The sequence below is a fragment of the Schistocerca americana genome, chromosome X, assembly GCF_021461395.2.
Source record: "Schistocerca americana isolate TAMUIC-IGC-003095 chromosome X, iqSchAmer2.1, whole genome shotgun sequence".
Taxonomy (NCBI): Eukaryota; Metazoa; Arthropoda; class Insecta; order Orthoptera; family Acrididae; genus Schistocerca; species Schistocerca americana.
Window position 1 is genome coordinate 849,309,899 of NC_060130.1, and position 16,821 is coordinate 849,326,719.

The 16,821-nt window shown below is 39.9% G+C and overlaps 1 protein-coding gene across 1 annotated transcript in view; it reads right to left on the reverse strand.

Moving 5' to 3' along the window:
* LOC124555549 (glutamate [NMDA] receptor subunit 1) overlaps positions 1–16,821 on the reverse strand; it is a 517,145-nt gene that overhangs the window by 47,594 nt on the left and 452,730 nt on the right. Inside the window, exon 15 of the mRNA XM_047129505.1 lies at positions 1,335–1,492. Within this exon, the coding sequence (XP_046985461.1) occupies positions 1,335–1,492 (158 nt within the window). The remainder of the gene's footprint in view (positions 1–1,334; positions 1,493–16,821) is intronic.

The window sequence follows — 16,821 nt, forward strand, 5'->3', positions numbered from 1 at the left end:
ATTCAAGTGAATAATTGTGTACATAAAGGCCAAGAAGTATACACATGCCTGAAGAAAAGAGTGGGGATAATGATTAAATGAAGTGGGGAAGTAGTGGAAAAAAAGTGTAGTTCAAAAATACTCTTCGGTTGAGTCAGAAAATAGGATAGAGGATAGAAATAGTGCACACAATAAAAATTACCAATCAGCTATTAACATGCAAGAACAGCCACCAGAAGATTATGTCCAGGAGCTCCAGCAATCTGTGAATTTAGAGTCTCAACCCCCTTCTTGTTCCACAACACCAGTACATTTAAACTGTGTAGATAGGCATTTTATAATTAAATTTGAAATTTCATTACATTGTTTACTTCTCTTTCTGTCAGTCTCTCGTTTTTGGATCAATTACTTTCTTAAAAGACCTATTTTTCTCATTCACTGTTTGTGACTGTCTCACTTTTTCTTACCATTATATCTACTGTGGACTAAATTGGATCTGTCTTTTCGCTTGGCTGGGAGCTAAATGTGGAGTGATTTTACTGACAAGCTGATGAAATACCTTAAGTAGGGGAGGCTCTCTATTTTAAATTAATTCTTCAGCTAATGGGATAGGAGTGGTACAGTATATGAGTAGGGTTCAACATCTTCTCCCTCTGTCCCCTCTCTTCAACCCTTACTGCTGTCTCTTCAACCCTTACTGCTGCCTTTTTATGCCACAGTTTTTTCTGTTCTACTTCCATCCCCTACCACTCCTCTTTTCCCATAATGCCATCATTCTTCTCTCTACAACCAGTTTCACGCTACAGTAGTTTCTCTGTGGCACAGGAAGGAAATGTGTATTATTTTTTTGAGTTACCTCCTTCTGATGATGATGTTCCAAAACTGAAATATATCAATTTTTACATATATCTAGACATCTCTTAAAAGTTAGACATTATGGTGACTGACATTCTGCCTTTTTTATGCTTGTTCATTTTTCATCCCGAATTTGCCATTTGCTGATGTGGCCACTGGCTGAGTTTTAACATAACTAGATTATTATTATTTTGAGCTGCCTAGTACACTCTGTGATACCTATTTTAAAGTAATCAATAAACTTATACATACAGATTCCTCTCACTGGTGAAGAATGGTGTATGAATTGAAAACCACCAGATATGGGAGATGGTTTCCACAACATGTAAAATTTTTTGTAACAAATTTATTATGTTGCACTGATCATATATTTATTTGAGGATGGAACTGCACATTGTACAATAGCATAAGAAATCATTCAGTGTGGTATCCTGGACACTAAAAAATTAAGTTGCATCTAATTATCTAGATGTGCCTTTTCATTCGGTCAAAGAACTTACCCTTGCTTAACATCCCTTATTGCCTCTTCTGCAGTATCATAGTTATTTGCTTCCATAGTACGATACATGTTTGACAGTTCAACTTGCCTTCTGAAGTACATATCTACAGCTGACCCCTTTACAGTCGCACATGTTAAGTTCTCCATAGTATTCCTTAACTGTAGAATTTAAGTAAAGTTAACAATAGGTACTCAGACTGAAAATTAATAGTGCATAGAGAATTGAATTATACAAAAAGAATATTCTCTGTGATTCCACAAAACATGTGTTTAATATGCTATCAATGAAACTTTATTATGGAGCACAAGTGTGAATTATTTAATTGTTGCAGTAGTCCCTTCTACAAATATAGCGTTTCTGTCTTTGAAAGACATACCTTTTAGTAAATGGAGAGTTTCATTTCAAAAGAAAAAAACACACATTTGGTTAAACAATATTACCTGCTACATTCTACAAAAGTAAAAATAATAAATGAAGCTGGACAGATACCATCAATATGTATATTAATCAAGAAATATAGAAATATATGCCAATGATCAATTTAAAAAACTATTAATAGAAGCTTAAATGAGGTTCATGTGCAAAAATAAATGTGTCAGTTTGAAAGTAAAGAGGCAAAATTGTCCTTTTTAATCAAATGTTAATTATTTTACTGTGATGTCATTTAAAATAATTAGTATTTTTATGATAATACACATTATAAGGATGGATGAATAATGTTTTACATGTGCATTTTTAATGCATGATCTAACCTGCTATCCACAAAGAAATAATCTGTTTTATGTTACTCTATAGTTCCTACAGAATATTTTAGTATAAGTCTATCGAGAGTCATAATTTACAAAAATTGAGTCATCAAATAAATCTTATTCTGAAATGTGGTTATATAAGTTTTTATGATCATTAAAATCTATTGGGACCAATGGCCTTTGTAGTCTGGTCCCTTCAATCCCCACAAACCAACCAAAATCTATTCCTATTATCGCCCTGGGTTATCAAATTTGCTTTTCATCCTTTTGCTAAAGGATTTTTGTCACATAATCATACAAAGCTGGTGTACACTGTTACATAAATACATACCACTAACATCACTAGAGAGACATTTTTGGTAAGTATTCTATTAATAAATCACTGAACAACAACATAAGTGGACAAATAAAAACAAATCAATCAAGACCACCCTGAGCCCTCTCTCTCTCTCTCTCTCTCTCTCTCTCTCTCTCTCTCTCTCTCTCTCTTTTTCTCTCTCTCTCTCTCTCTCTCTCTCTCTCTCTCTCTCTCTCTCTCTCTCTCTGTGTGTGTGTGTGTGTGTGTGTGTGTGTGTGTGTGTGTGTGTGTGTGTGTGTAAGGAAAATATTTAGGATATTGAATGATTCAATGATTGAAGTGGATTAGTGACATATGATGTTCAAATAACACACAAAAGTTTTCAGAAGAGTGAACAATCTGATTGTTAAATCTTCTCAGGTTATCAGCTGAGTCAAGGTGTCATTCTGCACCAACATTTCAACAAGTTTCCTACTTGTAAATAGTCTTCACGGGTTTGCCACCAGCAAACCTGTGAAGACTATTTACAACACATCCGCCGGGAAAGCTTAGAGTCACAAGTTTCCTACTTGTTGAAACACTGCCACAGAATGATGCCTTGATTTGGCTGATAGTCCAAGAAGACTTCATCATCGAGATTTGTTGAGAAAATCTAAATTTGCAATGAACAGTCAGTCGAGAAAATTTTGTAATTATCAAATTTAAACGACTAAGAAGCAGAATTAAACACTCTGCTTTTGATAAAGTAAAGAAAGGGAGGGCAATAATTAGAATTGTACCCTTGAGAGCAGCTGCTATTGCTAAAGGAACTACTTTTAGTGTGATAGTGTCTGTAATCTAAGTTGGGGCTACCTACTAGTGGCATAAATAACCTGAGTTATGTCCAAACAAAATTTTTGATCCCTCAGGATTCAGAAAAAATACTAAAAACCTCTCCTGTATTTATGGATAGAGAGACAAAATACAGTTCTGAACTCTTTTCTCCATGAAGGAACTCAGTCGCCCTCTTATCCAATTTAAACATAAATGAGAATTGGGTTCCTTTATGATGAAAAAGAGTCCCAATCTATATTTTGTCTCTCTATCCATTAATAAAGGAGAGGTGGAGCTATGACAGTTGTTGGTACAAGAATGAGATTTTCACTCTGCAGCGGAGTGTGCGCTGATATGAAACTTCCTGGCAGATTAAAACTGTGTGCCCGACCGAGACTCGAACTCGGGACCTTTGCCTTTCGCGGGCAAGTGCTCTACCATCTGAGCTACTGAAGCATGACTCACGTCCAGTCCTCACAGCTTTACTTCTTCCAGTATCTCGTCTCCTACCTTCCAAACTTTACAGAAGCTCTCCTGCGAAACTTGCAGAACTAGCACTCCTGAAAGAAAGAATACTGCGGAGACATGGCTTAGCCACAGATACTGGCAGAAGTAAAGCCGTGAGGACCGGGCGTGAGTCATGCTTCGGTAGCTCAGATGGTAGAGCACTTGCCTGCGAAAGGCAAAGGTCCCGAGTTCGAGTCTCGGTCGGGCACACAGTTTTAATCTGCCAGGAAGTTTCACAGTTGCTGATGGTTCAGTAATGAGGTGTATTTAAAAAACAAATTATGTGGTTGTGAAGAGAAAATTTCAGTGCTGTATTTACCATATGAACATATTGTTTGATCAAGCATTACAGATATAGTGAATATATAGATGAAAATGAAGGTTCATGTAAAATAAAGATAGCATTCAAACAATGCCATAAATACAATAGTGTTGAATGAAGCCAATACTGTAGTGTAATTGAGTTCCTTTTACAGAGCATCTGTTGTCAGACATAATGGGCAGGTTTTCAGAAATAGTATTTTTAAATTTGATAATAACTTGTATTTATTGCTGTGGCACTTTTGCATTGACACTGAAAGGATATGATGAGAGTCACTAATCTGAAAATAAACGAACTTTCCCATGAGTTCACACACTTCAGATCAGAGCTAAATATGAGGTGCTTTATTTTTTATGAGTAGTGTTGTTTTTGGCCTTAGGCAAAAAGAACAGCACTAATAAGTTTTTGGAAAATAGATCATATTTGTAAATTGTGAAACTGAAGCAATGAGTCACAGTTATTGCCTCTGTATTTTTTTCTAAGTATTTTTAGAAAGTCAATAATGATCCTGCTGTTTGTGATCTTCATCTAACAACAGAGTTCATGTTTCAGAAGAAAGTCTTCAGTTATTAATGACTGTGAGCAAATATGATCTCTTGTTAAAATTAAACTTCAAGCTTATAAATTTTTAATAATTCTTTAGTGACACCATAGGACTTGCAAATGGAAGATTTGGATGTAATGATATGTATAACATTGTCCACAGCTGAGGAGGGCACCTCTAATGGGGAAGCCACCAATCTCGCAGACTGATTCTGTGAAATTCAGTGGTGGGCCAATATAAAGTCACCTGGTAGATGACTCACTGTCAGTTTTCCTTTGTTAGCTGCTGTTATCTGACTCTTTCTCTATGAAGTAAATTACAACTGCTAATGTTGTTTACCTGGACTTATGTTTGAATAGTGACTGTCATGCTTTCCAATTACTCCAAGACTAGAATGATGGGCCTGTCATCTGCACTCCAAGAACTGATGTAACAATTCTGTATAGTGCTTCAATTCGTTGAATGTGTGGTTTTCACCATCATAAGAGTTCTGTCAAACTGTGCTTAGTATTAGAATTGCAATAAGCACGCACAACAAAGTAGTCATGCTTGTGCTTATATTAATTTGTCAGGAACTACTATTGTTTGGTGTTGTAAACTAATGAGTAATATTATCTATTGTTACAGAACATTAATGTTGTGTTCAATTAATGTTTGTTGGCCCTAAAGTGAAGGTTACAAATTTGGTGAAAAGGAGGTCCCAGGTTTGGGTCACTAAGTGCTACTATGGATATGAAATTTTTTGGACATTCACATCTACAGCTAACCAGCATCAGGAACTGGTCAAGTTCTGAAATAGCTCTATGCTACAGCAGTCACATTTGCTGCATCATCTCAGCATTTAAGTCACTTAATGAGGATTGAGAAGACTAAAGTATGTCAAAAATGCCTCATGCAGCACTTTCAGGTAAGTGATGTCAAATGTCAGAATTGGTTATAGGTCTTTTTGTTTTCTACAAATTCCCAATTATATTATATGGTTGCAAATTGCTTGATCCATCTGTGTTACCATTGTCTGACATATTCTCCTAATTTTCCAACCAAATGTGTGTAGTAGTGGCAAGGCCAAAATTCTTACACCAAAAGTCAGGTGTTGAAAGCTATGCATCCTGGACTGCAGATCTGTGTGTGTGTGTGTGTGTGTGTGTGGTCAGTCATACACAGAAAGTTTAATATGTAATGTTGTCATTCACTTAGCCTTGAATAAGGATGTCTGCATGCAAGCCTAACAACATGCTGATCTCTCCCTGGCTGAAATGTTGCTAGTTGCATATGCATTTGAAGTAGTACAAGCTGCACAATAAACTTTTCCAGATGACTTTGACATTTTACAGGAATCTCAAAGTCATAGTGATACAGTGTGTCAGGTTTCTGTAACAGACTATAAACAACATGTTGGATTCAATGCGGCCAACTGACCTCATTCTCCACAAACCCTCACCAATTCTATGCACTGTTCACATTGATACACTTTGTTTGCAAGTTGCCTGGCCTGTTTTTTCTTGTGTCCCATATAGGATTGTACACATTATAAGGACAAGTTTTATTAGTGTTTATGTACAGGTCACAGTCCAGAAGTAGGCTGTAGCTTATTGAGCACCTTGTAATGGCCCCAGCAGATTTAAATTAATAACATTTCAGGCAGGCATGCTGACACTTTATAAAATTTTATTACATTCAATGTTTCAAGATATTCCAGTGACTTTTTATTTTTCATAATGGGATATCAGTGTCAATCATTAATCAATGCTGTGGACATATGGTCACAATGAGGTGCCACTTTCAGGTCATGTGCAACTGATGGTCACTTAATATCAGATTTCTCAGATATTGTTATGTTTCATTGTGGTGGATCTGTTGCCTGGAAACATTTAGGTCTTGATGCATATTCAGCCTTTGAATCTTCATAACATTATAAAGTTCCCTCCATTGGATTGTCAGTACTCTGGGAAACCATTGATACACTTTGTATGCAATTTATGTCACTGTTTGAACCATTCTTGGGGAAGGTTGTTGACTTTCAGGCAAATGAATTAAAGACAACAACAAGTCCATGGTTTTGTGAAGTTTGCCTGGTTTTGTTGCTCATTAATGATGAGCTTAAGTTAGAAGTACAGGTTTTGTTCCCCATTTCCTGCAGTCAGTAGGCTTCATCTTTAGTTGTGGTTAGGAAGTCTGGGGTCTCTCTTTGGCTGTGTGAAGACTTCGAGCAAATCATTAATGCACAAGCTGATACTTCTTTCTCATCTAGTCCAAATGAACTTTTTTCTATACTTTCAGGAGGAAAACTATTTTGTAAAATTGATCTATAAGAGGTGCATTTTTAGTTGCTTCTTGATGAAGACTTAAGGAAGATTTTAATGTTCAACACATCATTTGGACTGTGTTAGTAAAATACACTCCTGGAAATGGAAAAAAGAACACATTGACACCGGTGTGTCAGACCCACCATACTTGCTCCGGACACTGCGAGAGGGCTGTACAAGCAATGATCACACGCACGGCACAGCGGACACACCAGGAACCGCGGTGTTGGCCGTCGAATGGCGCTAGCTGCGCAGCATTTGTGCACCGCCGCCGTCAGTGTCAGCCAGTTTGCCATGGCATACGGAGCTCCATCGCAGTCTTTAACACTGGTAGCATGCCGCGACAGCGTGGACGTGAGCCGTATGTGCAGTTGACGGACTTTGAGCGAGGGCGTATAGTGGGCATGCGGGAGGCCGGGTGGACGTACCGCCGAATTGCTCAACACGTGGGGTGTGAGGTCTCCACAGTACATCGATGTTGTCGCCAGTGGTCGGCGGAAGGTGCACGTGCCCGTCGACCTGGGACCGGACCGCAGCGACGCACGGATGCACGCCAAGACCGTAGGATCCTACGCAGTGCCGTAGGGGACCGCACCGCCACTTCCCAGCAAATTAGGGACACTGTTGCTCCTGGGGTATCGGCGAGGACCATTCGCAACCGTCTCCATGAAGCTGGGCTACAGTCCCGCACACCGTTAGGCCGTCTTCCGCTCACGCCCCAACATCGTGCAGCTCGCCTCCAGTGGTGTCGGGACAGGCTTGAATGGAGGGACGAATGGAGACGTGTCGTCTTCAGCGATGAGAGTCGCTTCTGCCTTGGTGCCAATGATGGTTGTATGCGTGTTTGGTGCTGTGCAGGTGAGCGCCACAATCAGGACTGCATACGACCGAGGCACACAGGGCCAACACCCGGCATCATGGTGTGGGGAGCGATCTCCTACACTGGCCGTACACCACTGGTGATCGTCGAGGGGACACTGAATAGTGCACGGTACATCCAAACCGTCATCGAACCCATCGTTCTACCATTCCTAGACCGGCAAGGGAACTTGCTGTTCCAACAGGACAATGCACGTCCGCATGTATCCCGTGCCACCCAACGTGCTCTAGAAGGTGTAAGTCAACTACCCTGGCCAGCAAGATCTCCGGATCTGTCCCCCATTGAGCATGTTTGGGACTGGATGAAGCGTCGTCTCACGCGGTCTGCACGTCCAGCACGAACGCTGGTCCAACTGAGGCGCCAGGTGGAAATGGCATGGCAAGCCATTCCACAGGACTACATCCAGCATCTCTACGATCATCTCCATGGGAGAATAGCAGCCTGCATTGCTGCGAAAGGTGGATATACACTGTACTAGTGCCGACATTGTCCATGCTCTGCTGCCTGTGTCTATGTGCCTGTGGTTCTGTCAGTGTGATCATGTGATGTATCTGACCCCAGGAATGTGTCAATAAAGTTTCCCCTTCCTGGGACAATGAATTCACGGTGTTCTTATTTCAATTTCCAGGAGTGTAGGTTGCTTTTTGTAGTGACCAACACCTCACCATATTGAAGAGGTTTCTTGAACAGATTGCTTCAGGAATTATCTTCATGATATTTTGGTCACTGGACACATGACAGAAGAAAATTGCACAATCTATGTCTGGATTTTGCAGCCCTTGAACAGAAAGAAAAAAGTGCTATTTTTTAAAAATATGCCTTCTTTCAACTAGTGGCCCCTTATTTACTCAATATCTTCAATTAAGAGGACCTTTGGTTCACCAAAGGATATGTAGTGGCTATTCACAACATGACTGTACCTAAGTAAGCATTCACAGTAAAAATGAATTACTATGCTCAGTTTATTCCATAGGTACTCTCCATATATCACCCACTAAACTCCATAAAAGGAGTTCCCCTTTCAGAAGAATGCCCTCTTACGTTTCAGAAACTGAAACTGGCCCTCTAGTCATGACCTTATCTTATGACTTATTGCCTCACTTATCACTAGTGTTGGCAAGAGATGCGTCCAAAAACAGTATCAGGGTTGTTCTTAAGTTAAAGGATGGTTTGGTGAGGCCAATAGCATTTATGTCAAAGATGCTTACTCCAACACAAGTACATTATTCACAGATTGAAGAGGAACTGTTGGCCTTAATATTTACAGTTCAAGTTTCATATTTTTTTCTGTGGTCAAAAATTTCATCTTATTATTGATCACAGACTGTTCTCGTCGTTGGTTGGACCTAAGGAAACATTTCCACTGTGAATAGCACATCATATTCATGGATGGGCTCTGAATTTCACAGATTTCCAATATTCTGACCACTTTCACACTTGCACTCAACATTCTAGTGCAGATGCATTCTGTTGCCTTGGGATCCTGAATTTGGTAATCAGGAGATAGTTTGCTTTCAGTTAGACAATCAACTGGAGCAATTACTTGATGTTCTGCATTATGGCCCTAGTTGCACCAACTGGACCCAACTGACTGTTGTGTCATCCTCTGCCAGTGGTGTCATTGGATGTGGTATGGAGGGGCATGAAGTCAGCATGCCGCTCTCCCTGTCTTGTTGAGCTTCTTCACCTTGGAACTGCTACTAACTGGTCAAGTATCTCCTCAGTTGGCCTTATGTGGCAGAGTGTACCCTGTACCAGTCCTCCTACCAAGGAAAAATCCCTAGCTGGACCAGAAATCAAACATAGATCTTCTGTATGGCAGTCAACTGTGTTGCCCATTCCACTATGGAGGTGGAGCAATTACCTGATGAGTTCCCTATAAATTCCCAGGACATTGGTACAGTGATTAGGCACAACCAGCTTCTTCAATGGGTGTGCTGTATGTTGAGTTGTGTTGACCTATCAAGCTCTCTTGTGTAGAACTGCCTGGCTTTTGTTGTTTTTTTTTTCCCTCTGTGGCACCAACTTCAGGTCTGCCAAGGTGTGGTGTTCATTACAGAAGATGATAAATGCTTCCAGCTGGTGGTACCATCCTGTCTTCAATGCTGGGTGCTCCAACTCCTGGATTAATTCTAGTGGGGGATTTCCAGGATGAAAAAGCTAGCATGTCACAACATCTACTGGTCTTGTCTTGATGATAATGTTGCATGGGTGGATCAACAATGTGTCAGTTGCCAGGCACACCAGATGGCCCCACCCCTGTCATTCTCTTCATGGCCAGCACTGATGCAGTCTCAAGTCCAAATTCACACTTCCTTTGGAGGTGCTTTCTTGGTTTCCATGTGGTTAATCATTGTGGAGCCCTTGCCGCACTTCTCCTATGTTATCTGCCTCCAGCAGACTTTGTTACTGTCCATTATGTTAACCTTGGGATGTATTTTTATAACAGAGGGTGCACCCCACATGCTGGTGGCTAAGAATGGTCCCCAGTTCACAACTAACAATTTCAAAATGTTTTAAACAACTTACCATGCCATGCCACTTTTCAGGCTCGCATGGGCTGGCAGAACAGTTTCTTCATACAATAAGAAATTGGTTTTTGTGCTCAATGGCTTCTGTGTTCAGTGTATTCCTGCCTTCTTACAGATGCACACCCATCAGTTGTTGAGGTTTGGTGGCCCTCCTACATGGGCACCCTCACAGGACGCTGTTGGATCTCCCATTTCACCTCTGGAACATGATGCTGATGCAGCCATAGTTCTGTTTGGGTGTGGTTGTATGGGCATGCACCTTTGAACAGAATTCAGGGTGGATCCAGGGGTCCCTGATGGAAGTGCAGGGGTGCCAGGTTGTCTTGATGGCTATGATAGCTCAGCTCCTGGCTACTTCTGCCACATGATTCTCCCCTGCCTCCCAGCCAAGTAGGTTCCAGTCCTACACACTTGTTCATGGGGGGAGGGGGGGAGTGATTTAGTAGCCCTGCAGGACATGCAAATGGAAGATATGGACTACTGATATGCACAACATCATCTGCGACCAGTGAAGAAAGTCCTAGTGAAGAAGCTTCCAATATTTAAGGCTGGTCATGTGAAATATGGGGCAATATAAGGCTGTGTGGAAGATGGTTCACTTTCAGTTTTCCTTTGCTAGCTGCTGTTATCTGACCACCTCTATGAAGTGAACTACAACTACTGCTGCTGCTTACTTTGACTGGATTGGATTATTGTGTGGATAGTGTCTTCTGTGCTTTGCATTTGTTTCATGACTAGTGATGGGCCTGTTACCTGCACTCAGTGAACTGGTATAAAATTTTTGTATAGTGTTTCTACATGGTCCAGTCACATTAATGTGACCACTTGTCAGAAGCCTGAATAACCACCTTTGGCATCATGGATATGCAGGAAGAGAGTCAATGAGGTAGTGGAAGGTGCCAAAAGGGATGTGGAGCCATGAAAACTCAGCTGCTGTGGTCATCTATGCTAAGTTTCTTGGTTGAGGATCAGTGGAATGAACAGCCCGATTGAGGTTGTCACACAGATTCTTGACTGGGTTTAAATTCAGATGATTTGGTGGCCAGGGGACTACAGTAAACTCATCCTGGTGCTCTTTGAACCACACGTGTATACTGAGAGTTGTATGACACTTTGAATTGACCTGCTGGTAGATGCCATAGTGCTAAGGAAGAAACAAACTGTATAAAGGGGGGACATGGGCTCCAAGAATAAATGCATACTTGTGTTGATCCTTTGTGCCTTCAAGCGTCATGAGATCACCCAGATAATGCCATGAAAACATTCCTCAGATCACAATGCTCCCTCCTTCAGCCTGGATCCTTCCAACTGTTGTTGCAGGCCCATACATGCCAATGGCCATCTGCCTGATGAAGCATAAAACATGATTCATCTGATAAGTCCACCTGTTACCATTCAGTGAACATCCAGTTACAGCGTTGGCATGCAAATTCCAGCCTTTGTAATCAATGATTGGTAGCCAGCATGGATACATGAACCAGGTTCCTACTGAGGAGGCCCATACACAACAACTTTTGCTGATCAGATGTTGAGCAGACACTGTTAGTAGCCTCTTGGTTCACCTGGGTGGTCAGTTGCTCTACAGTTCCATGTCCTTTTGCCCATACATGTTCCACAGATGTTGTTCACCCTAGTAATCTATAGCCCATGGTGTACCACAGTATCGTTGGCACTGATTTTGGATAGTGTCATTTTGCCAGGCACGGTATACTTCAACCATGATAACATGCAAACAGTTTACAAACTTAACCATTTTGGAAATATTTCCAATCTTGTCCCAAAAGTCAATAATAATACTGTTTTGCACCTCAGATAAATCACTCAATTTCTGTATCATGACAATGACTGCATTGTTTCTGCTTCCTCCCAACATGTTTAATATACCCTCCACTGCTAGTGCTGCCACCTGCTGTTTGTAACTGATTATTGCATGTTGGTGCAAGACATTAGTGGTGGTCACATTAATGTGACTGCACCATGTACTTAATGAGTCCGTGAGTTTCCATTTCTTTGGAACTGCGCTTAATGTTATAACTGTAATAACCATGCACAATGAAGTAGCCATGCTTGGACTTACAATAATTTAGATGTGGAACTAAATATGTTTTTCTGACATTCTTTCACCAAAGATGATGCAATAAATATTGTATAATTTGTATCAAGAACAGCTGCTGCTATGAGTAATTTAGATGTAGGTTCCCTTTGTGTAGCAAACCAACTCAAGCAACTTAATAAAGGCAAGTCTTCTGAACCAGATTGCACACCAGTTAGGTTCCTTTCTGTGTATGCTGATGAAATAGCTACATTTTTTAGTCCAATGACTTGCTCAATTAAAGATCCATACCTAGGACTAGAAAGTTGCACAGGTCACACCAATACACAAAAAAGGAAGTATAAGAAATCCACTGAATTATAGACCCATATCACTGAAATAATTTTTGGAGTAGTATTTTGGAATATATGATTAGATTAGATTAGATTAGATTAGATAAACACTTGTTCCATAGACCATGAATACGACACTTCGTAATGATGTGGAACGTGTCAGGTTAATAAAAGATGTCTATACAAGATATTATACTACACAAAATATTTCATGACACTTACTATTTTTAATATTGTTTTGGTGGGGTTTGGGGAAATTACCCACTTATTATATCCAAAAATTCATCTAATGAGTAGAAGGAGTGATATGTTCAAACATTATCAAACACTTGAAAGTGAATTATCTACCGACACATAAGCAACATAGATTCATAAAATATCATTCTTGTGAAACACAAATAGCTCTTTATTCACACAAAGTAATGAATACTGCCGCAGGGGACCTCAAATTTATTCCATATTTCTAGATTTCAAGAAGGTTTTTTGACACCAGTCCTCAAAAAAAACTTCTAACCAAATTGTGTGCCTATGGAAGTATTGTCTCAATTGTGTGACTGGATATGTGATTTCCTGTCAGAAAGGCCACAGTTCATAGGGTAATTGGTAGAAAGCCATGAAATGAAACAGAAGTGATATTTGGGGTTGTCCAAAGAAGTGTTATAGGTCTTCTGCTCTTCCTAATCTTTAAATATGATTTAGCAGGCGGTATGAGCAGCTCTCTTACTCTGTTTGCAGATGATGCTATCATTTACCATCTATTTAAGTCATCAGAAGATCAAAACCGATTGCTAAATTATCTAGACAAGATATCTGTATGCTGTGAAAAGTGGAAATTAACCCTAAACGAGAAAAGCATGGGGTCCTCCAGATGATTGCTAAAAAAATTACCATTAACTTTTGCTTACGCAATAAATCACACAAATTTAAAGGGTGACAATACAACTAAATGCATAGGGACTACAATTGTTAGTAACTTAAATTGAAACCATCAGGTACAAAGTGTTGTGAGGAAGCAAACAAAAGATTTCATTGTATTGGCAAAATACTTCGAATGTGCAACATATCTGCTAAAGAGACTGCCTACATTACACTTTTTGGTCCTCTTCTTGAGTATTGCTGGGTGGTATGGGCTCTTTACCATACAGAACTGATGGAAAATATCAAAAAATTTAAAAAAAGGGCAGTTTCTTTTGTATTATCATGAAATATGGGGGAGAGTGTTGTAAATATGATATGCAAGTTGGTTTCTAATCATTAAAACAGAGATGTTTTTTGTCATGGGAAAATCATTTCACAAAATTTCAATCAGAAACCTGTTTTCTGAATGCCAAAATACACACACCAAAGAAAGTTTTGCATCTCCTTGGTTCCAAGAGGTCCGGAACCTGTACAGAAAATTGGAACAGAGATCAACATAAACATCATTTCCACCCTCTGTATTGCTCATGAAAACCACACATTGCATGTTGTACCACCATACAGCAAGACCTTCAGAGGTTGTGGCCCAGATTGCTGTACACACTGGTACCTCTAATACCCAGTAGCACACTCTAATACCCAGTAGCACACTTTCTCCTTCACAGTTTCCTTCTTTCTGTATCGTGTCACTTATCTCCTCCCAACCGGCTCTTCCACATCATTGTAAACCACATGAAAGTCCCCCTGTCTGTGCCAGGGTAAAGTCACCAGTGTCACATTCCTATCCTGTTCCATTGGTGCCTCTTCCTCCCAATAAACAGCCATCCTTTCCTCCACCTCTATCACCCCATCCCTGCCGCCTTTCTCCTCTTGCCCATGCTGAATAGCTGCTGTGTGGAGCTGCTTTGTGGAGACATGTAGTTAGATACACCAATATGTGTAGGTGTGTTTTGTGTTAATTAGCTTGGAAAAGCTTGTCTTAAAGCTCAGCAACATTTTTCTGTTTTGTTTATGGATCTGTCAAATGCTCAATGTCTCGACCATACAGTGAGTGGTTACCACTACTCCTTCCATTATTTATATATCAACCTGTACATTCCAGTATCATATTATTAACCATATGTTCTTCCTTATCTTACCAACATCTCTTATTCTGTATCCTTCTCTTTCCCCCTATACTGCCTTCTCACCAGTTCTAATAGCAGGCCCCTACCTTGATCCCTGTGTAGGTGCAAGCCAGCTTCCCCATATTAACCTACATGTTTCACACACCTCTTCCATGTTCCCACCGTTCTTCCCAGACAAAACTACAATTTGTTCCTGTTCTGATGTACATAATCATATCCCTTAAGGGATCATGTTTTAAACATATAAGTATTATGTACCAAATTCACTTAATTGGCTTCTCCTAAGATGTAACATTTGCAAGTGCAGATATCATTGTCATACTTAGTGAAGACTTTAGCTGAAGCAGTTTCTAACTGGTTTCTGACAAACAGTTTAACTCTTTATCTAACAAAAACCAAATTGGTCAAGAAATAAATATTAATCTTCACAATTAAAATGAATCTTCCTCAGTAAAATTCCTTGCAGTCACACACCTCACTGCATTTGTGAGTGGGATAGGGAAGGAAATGCTTAGCAATTTTACAAAGTACCCTCTGCTATACACTGCACAGTGAATGTATGTAGATGCAGAAGTGAAATCAACATGTTGGTCAGGTGATCAAAAAACCTGTCTTGGCTGGATTTGCAGCAGAATCTATACAAATTTTATGTACTTTCACTCCCTGTTGTCACACAGTGTAGTTTTCTGAGGAAACAAAGAAATAAATAATTATTTATTCTCTGAAAGGAAACAGTAAGAATGCTGTTGATAGCTTGTAACTTAATATTTTTCTGTAGCTTCTACAAGAAACTTAAGAGTCCTTGCACCCCCAAGACCAGTACATCCAAGTATGTTTGATTTGTATGCCCAGTAATATTGTGGGCTAATAATCAGAGTGTCACATGAAGTGTGGTATAGGCAACCTACAAAACTAATACTTGTCTGATGTTCTGGGTAGTATTGTGTGTTCTGGTACAAAAATCAATACAAATTACCCATATGCAAAAGACGTTAATACAGAATTTGCAAAAATTAAAAATTAAACTTAATATTTACCTCATTAGTGTCCTATAAACTTCATGAATATGAAGATCCTGGGTCTACACATGGCAGCTAATGCAGTAGTAACTCAGCAAGCCTCCACGCTTACAGTACATAGAGCAGTAAGAGAAGAGGGAGATCTGACTTTAATGTGCCATCAGTGATGTGGTCATTAGAGATAGAGCACAAGCTTCAGTTAGAGAGGGATAGGAAAGAAAATCAGCTATGCTCTCTTCAAACCAATCATCTCGGCATTTGTCATGAGCAACTAAGGGAAAACATGTAAAAACTTGGGTGGCTGGATGGTGAACTGAAACCCTGTTCTCTCAACCTTCCAAATGTGAGTCCACTGTGTTACTAGTACACCACCTCATGTGGCACACAGATAAGTGTTCCCATGAATAAGTAATAGTATCCTCAAAACTAATGAAAACTGCACAAATGAGACATATAACCAGCAGAGCAACAATATTTTCTAAGGCACTCATTCTGTTAAGTAACTGATGGGTAAATGAAAGACAATTTGTCTAAAGGATATCATGCCAGATTTTTTTCTGGCACATAGCGCAATTTTAACTTCTGTCGAAGTTGTACAGAAAATGCTAAGTGTCACCATAATCCAGATATCATGTTAACTTGTAGGTCACTCATGGCTGCTAGTTGGTCCATATGTAATAGGAATATGTCTGGTAAGTCTCTCCTGACCTGGGGTTCTTCCTAATTTTCCCATAACTCTCCCCACTTCCTAAGCCCCACCAGTCCTTTTTATTTATCCCCCTTCCTTCCCCTTCAACCCTTCTTCCAGAAGAAGGAGCCACTAGCTCCAAAAGCTTGTACATGTCCTTAATTTTTATGTTTTCTTCTGCCACCGTTTGGTGAGTACATTTTTTTATCCATCCAATTATATCACATTTTTTGGAAGATTATAATGTATCACCTTTAGTATCACAACATCTAGTAAATGTTTGCTTTGCACTTTTGACTCACTCAGCATCCCTGGAAGTTTTCAGATATGGTAAGATATGAGGGCAAATCAGAAAGTCTTTGCCCCTATTTTTTACTAGCCACAGTAAGGTACACACAGG